Genomic DNA, 18,825 nt, shown 5'->3' on the forward strand with positions numbered 1-18,825 from the left:
GCCACTTCAAAAAGTCGTAATCGACACCAGTCCGCCACTTGCTTCTTATGTTTATTGGCTTTTCGAAGAGTTTTGAAAACCTTGCTTTTGTGGGAAAAAAATACGATAATAAGTTTCAAAATGGGGGTTGCGACGCAGATTATTGCATGTCGTCTCTCTATTGTAATTGGATTATTTTATGAAATTATCAAAGAAATTTTATAATGGTTGCTTTTATAGTCGATTGTAAAATGTTTTTAGTTTTGAAAGTGAAAAACCTAATAAAAGCAAAACTTTAAAAGTTTTTAAAATTTGCTAAAACGTTTTTAACAAAATAAATTAAAATGGGTAGGTTGATGTCTTAATAATTTAAGAAACGTATAGACATGATACTTAGATTTTGGTTTGAGAGTATATGTTCTTTTTTTTTAAAACAATAATTGCCGTATTAATTGTTTACTGGATTACATCGAAACAGAAGGCAAGCGGGCAACAAGCTGCGCCGCTACCCCTTTTTGAATCGCAAAACCCAATCTATTAATTGTTCTTTTAAAAGTTTGGAAGGATTATATATTAATTGTATGGGTTAAGGGTTGTGGTTTAAGGCTGTTTAGCTCAGTTTGAATGTCATTTCTAATACAAGACAAGAAATAGCTGAGCAAGGTTTCAATTGGAAGTGGAAGTTTGACGGGTTTTAATAAGAGCAACATGATGTTTGTCATAGAAAGACGGACATAGAGGGTTTTCGAGCAAATGGGTGAAGGCATCTCACACAATTAACGATCGATTGTTTTGGAGATAACTATACCAGCTAACGATATTCCTCGATAGACTAAAAGAGACCATGGTTAGACATTGTACATGAGTTAGGCTATTTATTTTTTGAACATTGCAATGCTTCAATTATAAAAGGCACTTAAAACTAAATTAACTAATTAATTAAAGTATAGACACCGACACGTTTAAAAACATATGATAGATGTTGAAAGTTTTGTATTTTAAAAAGGAAAATAATAAACAAGAAAACATATCAACGGAATATTCTAGTTTCGCTTAATTAAGATAACTCCCAGTCAGATAAACATCATTCCATCATAGCTAGGCCCCATTCCTTACCTTTTAATTGTTTTGATAAGTTTACGGTTGGAATTAAGTGTGTTTTTTTTCACTGACATAATTTCTTTGTTTGTTTATATAGGGTTTGGTTCAAATAAAAAGTTTGATTTTTCTAAAAAACCTAAGAATGAGGGTATTTTAGTATTAACACTTTAATATCAAAACTCACTTACTTTAATTTCAAAACCCGCTTAAATTAATTTCAAAAACTCACTTACATAAAACCCACTTACATCTTTACTCATCTCCTACAACCACCACCACTCCACTGCCCACCGCACCACAACCGTCACCTCTCCAGAAAAGTCTATGGAAATTTCACCGGAAAATTCGTCGGAAAGTCACTGGAAAACAATCCTCGAGAAATTTCACCGGAAAAATCGCCAAAAAATTCACCGAAAAGTCGCCGAAAAAAAGTTATCGAAAAACGGCCACCGAAAAAAACACAATGGACACTATAAAAAACACAATTTAAAAAACACAATGAAAAAAACACAATGAAAAAAAACACAATGATAAAAACACAATTATATGACACAATGTAAAAAACACGGTGGAAAAAAAACACAATGATAAATACAATTGTATAACACAGTTTTGTAAAACATAATTTTGGTAAAACACAATACGTAAAACACCCACTAATTTTTTTTAAAAATTTTATATAACAATATGGTATTCATATAAAAGATAAAAAGACACTCGTTATTATGGTGAATTTGTTTTTCAATAAAAACGTCGTAAAAAAAGTTTTCTTAAAATAACTAAGTCTTTTTAAAGAATGCCGGTTTTTTTAATGAAAAAAAAGAATATTATACCGATTAATACAAAAATGTTATATTTTGCGGAGCAATGGCCTCCTTTTCAAGATTAGTTTTACATTTAATGTTTTCGTACTACAATACTTGTTGCAAAACCACACGACACAAATATATGTTCCGTTGATTCGGTATGACAATAATAAATAAAAAATAGCTTCCTAAAATTAGAGCAAGACAGTCACAGATGACTTGTTTTAACTTTAAGGTAATGTCATGCACTGTTTGTGTGGTTAGTAGTGGAGTAGTCTCCCCACTTCTTGTTGTTTTGTCACGTTAGTTTGGCAATTCGTTGGTAATTTGTTAGCAATTAGTGTCACATTTTTTTTTTATCTATGCTTTTTTGATATGCGACTTGCTACATTATTTTGAAACTAGCAATTTGGGGACTCAAAAAAACAGGTTTTACTCGGGATCATTCTCACAGCGTGTTGATGCATTTAAAAGACTATAAACGAAGTCATCTTTTCAAATAAGACGGTTTGCATCGCAAAAACCGTGGAAGATATTAAATCGTAGGGATTTCTATGGATAAAAAATCGTTCGTCTTTTAAAAATTTGTTGTGGAAATATTGGTGTAATTTTATGTTGTAATCTTGTTTTTTTTATTCAGTTTCTAGCTTTTTACTAGCTGTTTTAATGAAATTTGCCGTTCCAAAAAAAAAAAGCAGTGGAGTAGTCATTTTTTTTTCAAGATTATTGTATTATAAAACTGAATGTGAATGATTTAACTAAAAATAAATTAACCATTATAATGATATTTATTATTTCCTATTTCTTAAAATAAAAGCAAACTCTACAAAAAGTCATAAATTTAAGCGGTTGACTGACCTTGTAAGTTGTATTTATCTTAGTGGGCCCCACCAGCATGCTTATCTTCGAAGTCTATACGGTGTGTAATGTACACCGCAATGCTTATCAAAACACACGTATAAAACAATTTCACACGTGTAGTGGTTTCCTGACGACCATCCAACGTTATACCACAAGACACAAATTTACTATTGGGTCCTCAAGTCATTGAATTATTTATTATTTCTGTATTTGTAGAATCTAGAATCTAGGTCCAATTAGCTAGTGGTGGAGTGATAATGAATAAACGCGGTGTTTCATGACTCATGTTCGATTTTTATTCACATCATTTAGTTTTAGAGGCACCAGCCACCAGAGTGATAATAAGAGACTAGCCGATTAGACGACTTTCACCAGTTGAATCCTTAAGGTGAACGAGTTTTATCTCACCGTATTGTCATGTCTTCAAGCGAGTGCTTACAGACGTTAACCTTAGGTGAATTTTTTTTGTATCAAAATACGAATATATTCAAATGAAACGAATTCAGCCACTAATCAATTTTAAGGATTAGTTGACCACACAAACACCAATTTACTATTGGGTCTTTAAATCATTGAATTATTTATTATTTTATTATTTCTATTTGTAGAATCTAGAATCTAGGTGTGATGGTAGCGTGTGGGAGGGTATGGAGCACCGTTGGATCAAACCAATTGGAGATATGGACTCCACATCATGTGGACAACACATGATGACTAGGATTGTTGCATGACATTAATGTTGTTATGGTGGGGGTGAGTGTTTGACAGCTTTTGTTGGATATACCAAACCTACCTTTAATGAAACAGCTCACTCCTGACTCACCTCCCCAAACTACTTTATTAAAAATTTCAACTTCTTTTAGATTGTCCATCTTTATGTTATTGTGAGTTTAACATAGATTGTCTTCAACTTGTAAGCTTGTTTAATAAATAAAAACTATCACTATTTTAATTTTGAGTTTAATTAACATAATAATAATAATGTTTCCAAGGTTTTAAAAGTTGTTAGACGGTCTCTAAACAGTCAACTGAGGAGTTAGGCGTACTCGGAGAGTTGAGAAATGAGAAATATAAAAGAAATTAATTTTTGGATATTATATATATGTCAAATATCATAGGTATACCGATATTTATAACAAAATAAGTGAATATCAATATAAATAAGAGAAACATATTTTTAAATGCTAAATTATTTTAAAATTTGCTAATCATTAACTAAAAACGATATTCTTTTTTTAATATTATATAAATATGAATTGTGTTTTATTTTTTAAGTCAAAATCGGCTCAAGTTGACCGATTACATGCGATTCTGACCGAGTCTGACCACATTTGATCGATTCTTATTAACTAGGCAGAGTTAAAGAACTCTCCTCGACGCCATACCTTGTAACGAGTACTTAGAGAGTACTCGGCCTTGTAGACCTGCTTTTACAACATTGTTGTCTGCAACTTGTAAGTTGGTTTAATAAATAAAATCTATCTATTATTTACATGTTATGATAGACATGACTACGTAACATATATCATGTTATATATAAAATTTATAGCTATAAATAGTTGTAAAAAATAGTTATTAACTTATTGATGAAATAAATGAGTCGTGTTTAGCTAGAGTCAGCTCATTTCTAAATGTACATGAAATTCCTATAAGTATTGTCAAATACACAAATCTTTGTATAATTTTCCATGTACATATATTGTCAAACATCACATCCATTTGAAAAACAAAGCATCACTATTTCAAGGTTTTTATTGGTGTAATTTTATAAAAATATAACATTTATCGTATCACTTAGTGTCAGGATGCATATATAACATCTAAAAAAAATATGTGTCAGATAATATATAACATATAACCTGTTTACAATGTAGTGGATGTACATAATAGATTAGTCTATGGATATATAAAGAATTATTAGAAAATAAGTACAAAATTCTTAATTTTATACCAAACCAACTAACCAAGATATTTCAAATTTTCAACCAACATTTTCCTATCTTTATGAACCCACCTAAATTGACTTGTTTGTCTTCCATAATTCTACACATGACAATAATGGTCTTAGCCAAGAAAGTTTATTTGACAATTATAAATAAGACATGTCCAAATCAATTAATCTAGGCCATGTATAAGCAATTCGAGAACTTAAATAAACAAACAAGACATATTTTCGTAGTTGTTTAATTGAAAGATCAAAATACATTATTAATATTTGTTCAATAATGAGATAAACAAATCAACTGAATCTCAAGCCTTGTAAAACTTGGTAACGACTCTTTACTTTTAGCGAGAGATCCCGGATTACACACTAGATGTAAACTATTGAAGGATTTTAGCCATGAAAAAGTTTTTAAAGTTGAAACAATTTTTATTTTCAACTTTTACTCATTAAATGAATTTAAATTTCAAGGGTGGAGAAATTTTTGCCTTTTTGGTGCCTTGGTGGTAGTTGTAAAATCCAATTAAGGTAGAAAGTGATCACAGAAAAGTACAAGGCTGGTCCCACAGTCTGCCTGAGTGGTCTACTCAACTTGCAGGAATCAACAAATTCCTATTTTTTCTAACAAATTAATTTTATAGCATTAAAGAAGCAATTGTTTTAACAAAAAGATATTATTCATATGAAGTTTTTAAGTACATTAATTTAAGAAAATCTAAGCGTTTAATATAATTGATGATTTGATTTAATCTGTTTCAATCCAACATATATTTTACGTTATTTGTTTTCAAATGTCATTAACACATCATTATGAATTTATCCTTATATGTAATTTGTTTTAAATGGTTATACAGATTATATTCAAAATTCATTTGAATATGGTCGTTTTTAATATAAAATCAATTTTAAGTATCATGAAAAATGCATTGCTTAGAAATTGTTACGAAAGTTAGAAAGATAAACAATCAGATAAACGCTCGATTTATTAACGACTACAAACTTCGGTTATTTAAGTAGCCATTAATTAAATAAACCGTTACAAACATGCTTAGTAACGATTTTAGTTAATACTAATAATACATCATATTAAAATTTATTTGCATTTAAAACGTGATATACTTTCAAAAAGCGCATAATATAATTCATTTTTTTTAAAAATTTATTTGCATTTAAAACGTGATATACTTTCAAAAAGTGCATACTATAATTTATTTTTTTTTACCGACCAACAAATATAGAATGCCTAGATACTTCGTACAGGGTGGCTCAATGGCAAAAGGCCACCGCCAGCTAGCCCAACTCTTAAGCGCCTCCAAGTTATCTCCAGAAAACCCACCCACCCGAAGGGCAACTAATGGTAAAACTCGACACCCTCAGGATCGAACTGCATATCACAAAGATTCTCGGTCTTCCTTTATTGAGCCACCCGTGTCCCTCCAAAAATGTTAAAAGTGGAGATTAAACTTGGGTCTGCATTGTGAAACCTATAATTCTCATTATAAACAAATAAGTAATTATATTAACTATTGATTACAACTAATAAATGCACTTTTAAGCCAAACAAAAACAAAAGACCGAAGTGAAATTAAAATAAAAAAAACTACCATGAATATTTTAAAAGAAAAGCCAAAAACTTATTAAGGAACACATGAATTATTATTATTGATAGTATATTATAGAAACATGACCAGCTATATTTTATTCTTAACATGAAAACAGTGAGAACCGGTTTGCTGTTATTATTAGGTTTATTTTTATAGGTGTTTACCGTTTATATTTGTTCGTATTTGCTAATTTTTTATTATGAGACGTTATAAGTATTTGTTATTTATATTTTGTTGTTATTATTAGATTTTTTCTTTTGCTGTTATAAGTATTTGCTGATATTTGCTGATTATTTTGTTATTAATTTGATTCTTTTGTTGTAATTTTTAAGTTTTTTTCTTTGTAATTATAAATCATTGTTTTTGTTTATGTAGATTGGTATTGTAGTTGGTATTGTTTCTAACGTTCTCATTTTTTATAAATTGGTATTATTTCTTACGTTCTCATGTTAAGATTAAAATGCACATAAACCTTCCCAGTATATTATATTAGAATATGGTGAATGTAATTTAAATAATTTTAAATTATTTTATTAGAAATAATTTATGATAATTCATATTATTTATGGAATTTTATTGCTTTAATAGTATAATTAGTAGCTTATTATTTCTATTAACTTATATTAATTATTGATTACAACCTATTAAGGAAAATAAACGAAGATTCCTCCACCTTTTCGAAACGGAATCTTTGAACCTTGACGATGTCGACGAGGTAGTCATAACTCATAATTAACAGAATCTCAAGTTGATCCGATATCACCCGCGTGACTTTAGCACTACCCTTTTAATGACCATTCTACCCCTGGTCCACCCACTCACATATCTTGTTTACTTTTCCATCACCCGGGTCGGGTCACCAAATTTTAACCCGAATTATATACTCTCTGCCTATATATAGCCAGCCCACCCTAGTTTCAAGACAACCCACACAAAACAAACTTTTTATCAGCCGAAAAAACAGCCTTTCATTTTTAAGTTTCCACCATCATTTTCTTTTCTCGGCCACTGTGTCGCTCCAAAATTTTATAAATTTGAATAATCATCACCACCATCGCGTTTTCCCGTTGATGGCTATGACCACCAATGGTTCTCTCTCTAAGAAAATAATCCGCACTTTTACCCAACGCATAAATTCATCCTACCCCACCACTACTTTAACCGCCCCCCGGTCCCGCTCTGCTCAACGCACCACTATCAATACCACGTCCGCGAATAATAATAATAATAATAATATTTACACGTCACCGACACAACCGCCGCCAGCCGAGACCGTAACAACTAATTCAATATTCGATTTCGACGACACAAAAGGGTTGTTTTCGTCGGTTACGATGGGTAAGTTGTTACGGTCCGCGGCTAACTTAAACCTGGCGGCGGTGGAGCCGGTGGTGGATATGGGCACGTGGGTAATGAGGTCACGGGTGATGCAAGTGGGCGTGTTGAGGGATATTGTGTTGGGCGTTATTAAGCACACGTCGTATGAACATTTTGTGGCCGGGTCGGATCTAGAGGAAACGGGTCGGACCGTGAACAAGCTTTGGGAATCCGGGTTGAGAGGGATGTTGGATTATGGGTTGGAGCATACAACGGATAATGAGTCGTGTGATAATAATGCGTTACAGTTTATTAAAACTGTTGAGTCGACTCAGTCTTTGCCTCCATCTTCTGTAAGTTTGTTATTTATTATTATTATTTGATTTTGTTGATTATAATAAACCCATGTACGGATCTGTACTTACATGCTTGTTCTGTTTAAGATTATTCTGTTTGTGTATTTAAACATTTTTAACCAAAAAAAAAGATTTGTTACTGAACTATTTTTTATTTATGTATGCATTTATGTATACAACCCACTTGCTTTTTTTGTGTATTTAATAATTTTTTTATAGATTTGTTTTTGAATCATTTTTTTATGTACATCCCAATTTAGTGTTTATTTTCTTGGTATATATTTAATTATTTCTTAACAAAAAAAGGTTTTCTTATTGAGCCATTTTTTAATAAAAAACACAAATTTAGTGTTTATTTTCTTGGTATATATTTAATTAATTCTTAATAAAAAAGGTTTTCTTATTGAGCCATTTTTTAATAAAAAACACAAATTCTTGCTTATTTTTATTCAAAGGTTTTTTTAACAAATAAGGTTTTCTAATTTTTTAAATATAACAAAAAAGGTTTTCTTATTTTACATGTCTCTTCTCTATTATAATTGAATCATTTTATTATTTAAATTCTATTAAAAATGTTTTTTAAAAATTTTTATATGAAACACATTTTATTTTATTTTTCAATTTGTATGTTTTTTTAAGAAATTTAGTCACAAAATCTTTTGCTCAAAATGTTTGCTCTGTTTTAGCTTTGATTTTGCATAAACTTGAATATAATTAAAATTCATAAATTGGGAAAGATCTTATTGTTATTTGATTCTTGAAGTTACTCAAATCTTGATTAATGAATCTTGATTAATTATTCAACTTTTGTTTTCAAATCATTAATTGGGAAAGAATCTTTTTGCCATTTGAATCTTGAATATACTAAAATCTTGATAAATTAATTAAATTTCTCTTGTAATCATAAATTGGTAAAGATATGGTTCTTGAATATACTAGAATCTTGACATTTGATTCCCTTGATTCTTGAATATACTCAAATCTTGACAAGTTAATTAAATTTTGATTTGAAATCTTAAATTGGAAATGATTTGATTGATTTGTTTCTTGCCTATACTGAATGCGTAGTTTGTTGTCCTCTTGTGTTCTGTTTCAGGTAAGCTTCGTGGTGGTAAAGATCACTGCAATTTGCCCAATCTCACTACTCAAAAGAGTGAGTGATCTTCTTAGATGGGAATACAAAAACCCCACATCAACAAGCCTTCCATGGAAGCTTAAAACCCTCCCAATATTCGTCGAATCGAGCCCCTTTTACCACACTTTACAACAACCATCTCCTTTAACTCCTCAAGAAGAACATAACCTTGAACTAGCCCACCAAAGACTAGTCAACATATGCAATAAAAGCATGGAATGCAATGTGCCCGTTGTCATTGATGCCGAAGACACATCGATCCAACCGGGCATCGATTACTTCACATATTCGGCCGCGGTCATGTACAACAAAGGTCAAAAGCCAATGGTGTATGGGACCATTCAAGCTTACTTAAAAGATGCTGGTGAAAGGTTAGTTGAGACCAAGAAGGCTGCTGATAAGATGGGGTTGCCAGTTGGGTTCAAGTTGGTTAGAGGTGCATATATGTGGAGTGAAAGCAAGTTGGCTAGCTCATTAGGGGTCGAGTCACCTATTCACAATAGTATTAATGAGACACATAAATGTTACAATGGGTGTGCTTCATATGTGCTAGATGAGGTGGCTAATGGTCCAGGAGGACTTATACTTGCAACACATAATCTTGAATCAGGTAAAGTTTAAAACTTTATTGTTTTCTTGATAAATGGTTTGGTTTAGTTTTGTTTAATTAAGTTTATTTAACTTAAAGATTGTATTTTTATTAATTTTTATCACTAAAAAGATAAATCTAGTGCTACCAAATTTGATAAAAATGTATTGTATCAGGATTGTATTGGTTTGGTTACTTGAAAATCGATCGTTGAAAATCGTTGAAAACAATTATCTCGAAAGCGAGGTATTTCTTGAGACGAATTAAAGATCTTTGTTTCGGTTAGGGTTCACACTAACTTTGTGTTATGAATGGATTTCACTATTTTACAGCCGAACTTGCGGCACAAAAGGCGCGTGATTTGGGGATTGGTAAAGATAGTGAAAAGCTGGAGTTTGCTTCGCTTTATGGAATGTCCGAGGCGATGACGTTTGGGTTGAGGAACGCGGGGTTTGGTGTTAGCAAGTATTTGCCGTTCGGCCCCGTTGATCAGATCATGCCTTATCTTTTAAGACGAGCCGAAGAGAATAAAGGGTTGTTGTCTTCTTCGAATCTTGATCGACAACTCATGATGTAAGTGTCGTTGTTGTCCTTTTGTGTAGGGTGTGCATGGTGCGGTTCGGTGCAGCTTTGGGCTAAAACCAAACCAAACCAAACCAAAAACTTAAAATTTTAGGTCTGGTTTTGAAACTGTTCAGTTTTGGTTTTTTCGGTTTTGCCATATGAGCCTGAAAATTTTAGGTTGAAATAAAGCTGGCCGAAAATAATGAATTTATGTATAAATAATTTTGTTAATTGTTAACTAATTGACTATTATACATTTAACCAAAAGTATTGGAGTTACATATTTATTAAATTCTTATAAATTACTTAAAAATAAAAAATAAAAATATAAAAATCTAGAAATTCGTTTCGGTTTTTTGGGTTTAACTGTCTGTTTTTGTTTTGGTTCGTTTATTTTGGTTTGGATTTTTCGTTTTTTTCCTTCGCACACCCCTACTTTTGTGCAACAAGTTGTTCTTTTGATGTTTTGATCATTTTGATAACATTTGTTTTTATAGGAAAGAGTTGAAGAGGCGAATGAAAGCGTATGTCGGGCAAGGGTTGGTCGAGACTGAGGATCAGTTCAAACCGCAAGCTAGTTCTGTTGTGAAGTTAAATTAGGATTTGAGATGATGGATGGATTTGCATGGGCAGAGGGGCAATGCAAAAGTGTAAATAGTGGTTAGTTGGAAGGGCCTCTAGCTTGTTAGGAAGTATGTATTGTTGGTTATTTGGTGTTAATGACTAGCAGCTGAGGCTCCTTTGGTTTTCATGGACTTAAATAAATGGAGATTTTGGAATAAGTTTATTTTCTTGGCCTTTCTATTTTTTTTTTTTTTTCTTTAAAATTTTGGTACTCTTCAAGTACATTTCACATGCAAGTATCTCTTTTGTTCATGAACAATAAGACACTAGAATTCGGGTTACATGTGGTGTGACATACTAGAATAATAAGTTACATTTATAACCATGAAATACACAAATTCATAGTTGCATATGTGCTTTTATGCGAGTCAGTGGTGAAACTTGAATTTTTTAATTGGGGGACCGAAAATATTAGAAAATTAATATTAAGTTATTACACGTAAAAAATAAAAAGAAATCACCAAATAAAGACCATAAATCCCAAAAGTAACAAGATCTTTTTAGTTGGTTTGGGCTAACAAAAATCACATATTACTACTTCTAAGCCCAAAAACATTACTTAGATATATATAAATTATATTTACCGAAAATACATGGGCTTCTGAGCCCCAAAAACATAGGGGCCCAGAATCCCTTCTTACCGCCTTATAAAGGTCCGCCCATGATGCGTTTCACATAATATATTCAATAATATTCTTTAATAATATTAAATACAATAATAATATTTAATACAAAATAAACTATTGGAATATATTGCTAAAGTAAAAGTCAACATGGAACCATAAATGGTTGCTAATGGGCATCAACATCAATTGTCTATTAGACTAAAGTACCCAATAAGAATGTATGGTGAGCAAAAATTGTGTGCTCAGTGGGTACTAACACTAAAGTACTTGAAAGTGAAAAAAACTGGTGATTAGCACTCAGCAGCAAAGTTATTGCAAGGGGTGCCTTAGTGTTGATGGTATGCTAGTGCTGATATGAGTAGTTAGAAGAAAAAAATAAAAAAGTAAAATTTATGTTAGAAACTGTTGAAGGTAGTTATGCATAAGTATGTAAGCAGTGACAAGAGGTCTTATGCAGGCCCGACACCTGGGCAAGCCAAATAAGGCTGTGGCTTTGAGACTCAAATATTTCTAGGCCTCCAATATGAGTTATGTACTATTCGTTTTAAAAGTAGTTTTTTTATTAAGAATCAGTTGATGGGCCACAAGTTAAGAGCGAGGCCCATGTGATTTTTGTTCATATTTTTTCCAACTTAGACTTTCTATGAATTGCTTGCAATTTGTTGTTTCTTAGAACCTTAGATTCTTTATAGTTAGATTTTTCATAATGTCAAACAGAATTCGAAAATTGAATCGGGTTATTGTAAAAGGTTAAAGAAACAAAAAATTTTAACTCCGTCAACTGTAACTTATTAATTTATTATTGTTGGTCCCAAGCCAGTGAAAGAGAGGAGGGTTTACATCAAATAAATTTTTAAAAGATCTCAGCATTTTAGTTCGCTTTAGGCCTTCGTGAATGTTGAAATGGCCATGGTCTTATGTGATAACCATGGTTTAATACATTTATGAAAGACCAAACATATTAATGTGAGCTTACATTTCATCAAAGATGTTGCCATTTCAAAGGTGTTAAAAGATCGATAACGCTTATATTGATGAGAATGCCGCTAATATGTTGACAAAGGTAATGCATCGGGTTTGAACTTCGGAATAAGGTGAAGTCGTTAATCGTCTGTTGTCAGTTTATGAAGAATTCAATTTTGTAACTACTTTAGTCTTTTAGTGTTTATTTTCAGCATAAACTTAGTTCAGGTTCAAAGTTCTTCAAGATAGATAATAACCACATCACAAGCTCCACTAAGTTGGACCAGATGAAAGCGAAAACGAACACATGTTTCGTCGTTCATTTATGTTCGTAAACATTCGTATATGTCCGGTTATTAATGTTTGTTTATATATGTTCATTTATGTTTCCTTTTGTTCATTTAAGTGTGGTTATTTATGTTTGTTTGTGTTCATTTAAGTGTGTTTATATATGTTCAATTATGTTCGTCTTCATGAACTGTTCGTTTAGATTTTAAATAAACAAACATAAACGAACACGAACATGGTCATTTTTTAAACAAACGAACATGAATACCAAATATTTGTTCGATTAAGTGTTCGTGTTCGTTTAAAGTTAAATGAACGAACCCGAACAGACCCTTGTTCGTGTTCGTTCGGTTTGTTTACAGCCTACTTAATAGGCGCTTTTCAAAGAGTTGACTTTTAAAAGTCAAACGAAACAACGTTTCGGATTAACCAAATCAAGCATACAATTTTGTATGCCTGATGACAAACAAACAAACAAACATACCCAGTAACGTCCTACTCGTACAACTTTGTCTGTCTAACGTAGACGCACATTCAACCTACATTTGCTCATATACACAAAACGAACACACGTCAATATTACAATCTTTTCAAGCTTTTCTTTCTTGCATCAATCTTTTTTTTATCGGCTTGACCCTTGACCAAACCGCATCCCTTCTTATGCGCACCCACGGGTAGTCCAATCTCACCGGTTGGGGCCACGGTGGCTGCAGTTGTCGGGTGATCCGGACCGCTCCCCCCTTTCATGGTGTTTAATGAAGATGACAGAGGCGTAGGGACCACCACACCTGATTCTACATTTTTCGGGTCAATGCTACAAACCGAAGAAGTTTGGTCAACGTTAGCTGCAGTTGACTCGCATATAGCTCCTGCCTTTAACTTATGTTTTGGCTTTAGAGCATGTATTTCTGTGTATAATCTGTACATGGTAAAGATGCATATATTATCAAGATTTATTCATGCCAATTATTCAATCTTTTAAGATTTATTCATGCCTGCTATTCAAATCTTTCAAAAAAAAATTTAACTTTCATTATTCAAGCTCCAAGATTTCTATAAGTTCTTAGACCATAGTACAAAAAATAAAAAAAATCAGCCATTATTCAATAATACATGAAGCATCTTTAAACCATGATTCAATATTTCAAGATTTATACTAAAGTTTAAACCTTTATTCAAGTTTATCAAAGATTTCTGAAGGCATTATTCAAGATTCAAGTTTTTTTTTTTTTTAACCATGATTTGATATTTCAAGATATATTTTAAGTTTAAACAATTATTCAAGATTTTCAAGAATTTCTAAACGCATTATTCAAGATTCATGATTTCTTTAAACCATGATTTGATATTACAACATTTATTTTGAAGTCTAAACCATTATTTAAGACTTTCAAGTATTTTAAAAGGCATTATTCAAGAAGAAGATTTCTTTAAACCATGATTTGATATCACAAAATTTATTTTAAAGTCTAAACCATTATTAAGATTTTCAAGTTTTTAAAAGGCATTATTCAAGATTTCTTTAAACCATGATTTGATAATTCAAGATTTATTTTAAAGTTCAAAACTTTATTCAAAATTTTCAAGGTTTCTAAAGGCGTTACGACGGGCTGTTCAAAAAGCTCGCGGCTTGAAACTCGGGATCGTCGCTCGATAAAAGCTCGAATAAAACTAGCTAAAAAAACTTGATTTGAAACGATCTAAACCAAGTTGGCTCATTTTTGGAACTGAGCGGAGCTTGACCTAAGCTCGGTTCGGGTCATGGATCGGCTCGTTGACTCGATCATAGGCTCGTTTTACTTCAAGCTCGACTGCCTCACTTAAGTTTGAGCTCGAGCTCGAACTCGAACCCACCTTGGCTCGACCCGTGAACAGCCCTCGGATTACATTATTCCAAGATTTCTTGAACTCAGAGTTGAAGCCGCATAGTCGAAACATGAAAAAGCACAAGGCTTTTCACTACAATAACTAAAAACAACAAAACCACAAATGACAGCATGGTCATAGCTGCTGACCTGGCATGTCTTGCATACTCCTCATAATTTTCAAGCAGCATTTTGCCAGCCTGCTCATTTAATGCAGATTCTGGAAACGGTTCGATCAGTAAGCATCTAACTACCTGCAAAACATAAGAAAAACAAAGCTTAGTGTTTCTAACTACAAACATACTGAATAAATAAAATACGAAACTTACAATGAAAACATGGCGTAAGCCAAGGTTCGGGTTCCAATCTCGTTTCAATGTGTTAACACATATTTCACCGTTTGTTGCAATATTCGGATGGAAAATCTTGGTCAGAAAATAACCTGATACATTCACATTAAAAGAATAAAAAAAAAATGTTTAAACACATTTATCACATTTATATTTGAGCAGATTGCATAAAATAGCAACTCACTCTATTGTGTTGATGATTAAAAAAAAAGAAAAAGGAAAACTATTTAAGCTTGAGTTAAACTTTGCCTCAAAAAGAAAATTTTTAATCTTTTCAAAGTAAAATGAAATTAAATTAAACAGCTCAAATTGGTCAAAAGTCGCATAACGTGTATTCACAAAACATAAAACCTCCTAAATCGTTTAATTGATAAAATAAAATAAAAAAAGATAACTAGTGTAACAGATGATTTAAACAGACTTAAAACATTAAGCATTCATAAAACTCAAGAAGCGGAATGCAAAAAAACGTTGCGGGTGGACCAATACAGCTTAATCCAATTTGGCCCGCACTAATGCTAACTCATTTGGACGGATTACCCAACCCATAAGACCAGGTTTCAATGATTACAAAACCGTTGTATAAAAACAGTAATCGAACCTTTAGGCGGTGAGTGCGGGAAATCACGAGACAGAATCAACTTCATGCGAAAAACACCATTCTCGTATGGAGTTCCAGCTGCAAACATAGATATTCAGTCAAAATAACCGACATAATATTCCCAAAAATTTATAAAAACAAAAACTTTACCCGGGCCTTCAATATCTGCATATATTGTCGAAAAATCATCTGTCATTTACTCCTACTTTGATTCCTAGTGGCGGGATTTCATCAAGATTCTTCAACTCCTTAACAAGCTGCTTTATTACATTCGGAGGAAGATTTTCATTCATCGCCTGCAAGAAATCCGTTTAAAGAAACGTATATTAATCTCTCACAGACCACACACAAAACCAGTACGTAAAACAAGATCACAACGCTTTTCGGGTTCGTACCATATACCAATCAAATCGCCTATTACAATCACTTCAAATGCAGGAAAGATAACCAATGCGATTCAAACCGAACCTGTGAATCAAAATTCATTTCTGTAATATTAAAAATGTAAACTTTAAAAGAAAGAAACCAATACAAACTAGAATGAAGGTAACTCGTGACATATTTAATCAAGTTTTCGCCTTTTCGATACATCAAAGATTATCAATCTTGAAAATAGTTATAATTATAACAAAAAATGAAAAAAAAATTAAAAAAATGCAACCAGTACTAATTCTAATGAATGTGGCTGCTCAAAAAGCTCGAGGCTTGAAGCTCGGGCTTGTGGCTTGCTCGATAAAAGATCGAATAAACCTAGCTATAAAATGTTGATTTGAAACATCCTGAGCTGATTTGGATCATTTTTGTAATCGAGCCAAAATCGACCCAGGCTCGGTTCGAGTCACGGCTCAGCTCGTTGGCTCGATCTTAAGCTCATTTAACTTCAAACTCGAGCAAGAGTCTAGCTAAGTTGCCTCGTTTAATTTCGAGCCCGAGCTCGAAACCACGCTGGCTCGACTCGTGAACAGCCCTACTAATGAATTATGCACTAAAAAGCTGCTTCCTTTTTAAAGAAACCACAGAATCATATAAAGAAAAAAAAATTTTACTCAAGAAACTTATAATTTCATAACACACACACAATTTACTCCTAAAATTTCACCAGCAAAAACATGAAGATAACTAACTACCTCAAACAAAGAACCTTTGGTTGGTGTCTATGTTTTTGTTTTTTAGCATATAAATAGAATTGATGATCATCAATGGAAGATCCCAATTTTGAATGATTGATGAGATAGGTAAAGTTAATAATAATAATAATCCCCACAAATTCACAATCTAACTCAAACTGAATAATAATAATAATAATAATAATAATAAGGGTACACTGTGGTCCTAGTTAGATATACAAAGAAGGACATGTATAAGCAACATCTTTTGCAAGAATCAAGATTCAATTCCATAAAAAGGTTGCACCTTTACCTATCAAGACAAATAAAAGAGCAAACTGAAGCTATAATTCAATCACACAACACAAAAGAAAGAGAAAATTCCATGCAAATCTGGAAATTGGATGAGAAAAGATGGATGGGTTGATGATCTCCCACTTTTTGAATGATTGAGGAAAGATAAAGGGTTGGGTGTGTAGAATAATGAAAATGCTAATCTATAAGAGAAAACATTCCTCATAGTTGTCGTATGGCTTTTTCCCAAGCCTTAGTGGGTGCTCTGGGTAAGGTGGCGGCTATGCCAGAGTCTGTTGAGGCGTGGGTGAAACTGTTGTTGTTACCACGTTGCACCTTACGAGTTTTCAGACCTTCTAATCGTCAGCAACGCAGGTCTGGCAATAGAAAGTCTGAGCAATGCCGAATTATTCAACGGTCGCTATCCGCTTGGGGTGACCGTGACGGTTTCTTTGAGCTCCTTATATCGCTTATTAACCAACCCCTAGGAGATGCCCCGGGTGGTGATGCGTTTGTACCCGAGTCTGACAACGCCGGGTTGGGCGCCAATGTTAAACAATGTTTGCGAAAAGTTGCGGACGGGCATTTCACTGCTGCGGTCAAGGTATTATGCTCTTCAGGGGTTGCACCTTTCGGTAAGGATACTTTGAACGCTTTGTTGTCTAAGCATCCCATCATGGCACCTCCGATTATGCCTGCTTCCTTGCTTTCTGAGTCTCCCCTTGTCGTGGACGTTGATAGTGTGCTTGGGTGCATTAAGTCTTTCCCTAAAGGGACTTCGTGTGGGCGGGACGGTTTGCGAGCCCAACACATTTTAGATGCGTTGTGCGGAGAGGGGTCTCCGATTGCGGATGGTTTGCTCAAGGCTATCTCTGCGGTGGTTAATTTATTTTTGGGGGGAAGGTGTCCTAAGGTGTTGGCAGAGTTTGTTGCGTCTGCCCCACTTACGCCGTTGCTTAAACCGGACAATGGGATTAGACCTATTGCCGTTGGGGCCATTTGGAGGCGGTTGGTCTCTAAGGTGGCTATGAGGGATGTCGGGAAGGAGATGGTTAAATACCTCGGTGACTTTCAATTTGGGGTGGGAGTCCCCAGTGGGGCAGAGGCCGTGCTTCATAGCGCGAACAGGTTTCTAAATCAGTTTCATTCGGATGGGTCATTGGCTATGCTTACTGTTGATTTCTCCAATGCCTTCAACTTAGTAGATAGGACGACCCTTCTACATGAGGTTCGGAGTCGATGTCCTTCCATTTCTCTTTGGGTGGATTTTTTATATGGGCAGTCGGCTAGGTTATATGTGGGTGATACTTTCATTAAATCCTCCACTGGGGTTCAACAGGGGGACCCTCTTGGGCCTCTCCTTTTTGCCTTAGCTTTGCACCCACTTGTTCACCAAATCAGAGATCGGTGCAAGCTTCTCTTTCATGCTTGGTACTTGGATGATGGCACGATTATCGGGGATACTAGAGAGGTAGCCAAATCTAGATATTATCAGGTCTGAGGGGCCTCGTTTGGGTCTTGAATTAAACGTTAAGAAAACAGAGTTATTTTGGCCAACATGCAATGGGGTGAAGGCACAGGAGGGGTTGTTCCCTTGCGGGATTGGAAGGCCGGTGCTTGGCGTGAAACTCCTTGGTGGTGCTGTAAGCCAGGATGCGGGGTTTATCAGCAGTTTGGCTATGAAAAGGGCATCTAGCGCTGTGGAACTGATGAGCTGTCTCCCAAGACTTCGGGATCCTCAATGCGAGCTTCTTTTGCTTCGCTCATGTATGGGAGTCGCCAAGCTTTTGTTCGGTTTGAGAACATGCCAACCTATGTATGTGGGGGAAGCTGTTTCTATATTTGGCAATGGTC

General features: G+C 33.7%; 1 protein-coding gene and 1 pseudogene across 3 annotated transcripts; one reads left to right on the top strand and one right to left on the bottom strand.

Moving 5' to 3' along the window:
* Positions 1-7,342: 7,342 nt before the first annotated feature.
* Positions 7,343-11,045, top strand: LOC143580085 (proline dehydrogenase 2, mitochondrial-like). Of its 2 annotated transcripts, none has more exons than XM_077063213.1 (4): positions 7,343-7,963; positions 9,063-9,711; positions 10,023-10,263; positions 10,752-11,045. In XM_077063213.1, exons 1-4 carry the CDS (start codon positions 7,364-7,366, stop codon positions 10,852-10,854), a joined length of 1,593 nt encoding a protein of 530 aa, XP_076919328.1. In that variant the 5' UTR covers positions 7,343-7,363; the 3' UTR covers positions 10,855-11,045. The 2 variants fall into 2 exon arrangements, with proteins under 2 accessions (XP_076919328.1, XP_076919329.1); XM_077063214.1 differs by lacking the exon at positions 10,752-11,045 and adding an exon at positions 9,867-9,936 and having other exon boundaries at positions 10,023-10,161.
* Positions 11,046-13,295: 2,250 nt separating this feature from the next.
* On the bottom strand, positions 13,296-16,033 carry LOC143580090 (ubiquitin-conjugating enzyme E2 22-like; annotated as a pseudogene). The gene is made up of 6 exons (XR_013143582.1): positions 15,967-16,033; positions 15,722-15,867; positions 15,572-15,649; positions 14,950-15,062; positions 14,771-14,874; positions 13,296-13,674 (listed from the first exon to the last, which is right to left on the bottom strand). The product of XR_013143582.1 is annotated as a ubiquitin-conjugating enzyme E2 22-like (transcript).
* Between the last annotated feature and the right edge of the window lie 2,792 nt (positions 16,034-18,825).

This window comes from Bidens hawaiensis, unplaced genomic scaffold (genome assembly GCF_021521415.1).
Source record: "Bidens hawaiensis isolate Kalapana, Puna unplaced genomic scaffold, B.hawaiensis_p1.1 tig00030221_1, whole genome shotgun sequence".
In the NCBI taxonomy this organism is placed as follows: Eukaryota; Viridiplantae; Streptophyta; class Magnoliopsida; order Asterales; family Asteraceae; genus Bidens; species Bidens hawaiensis.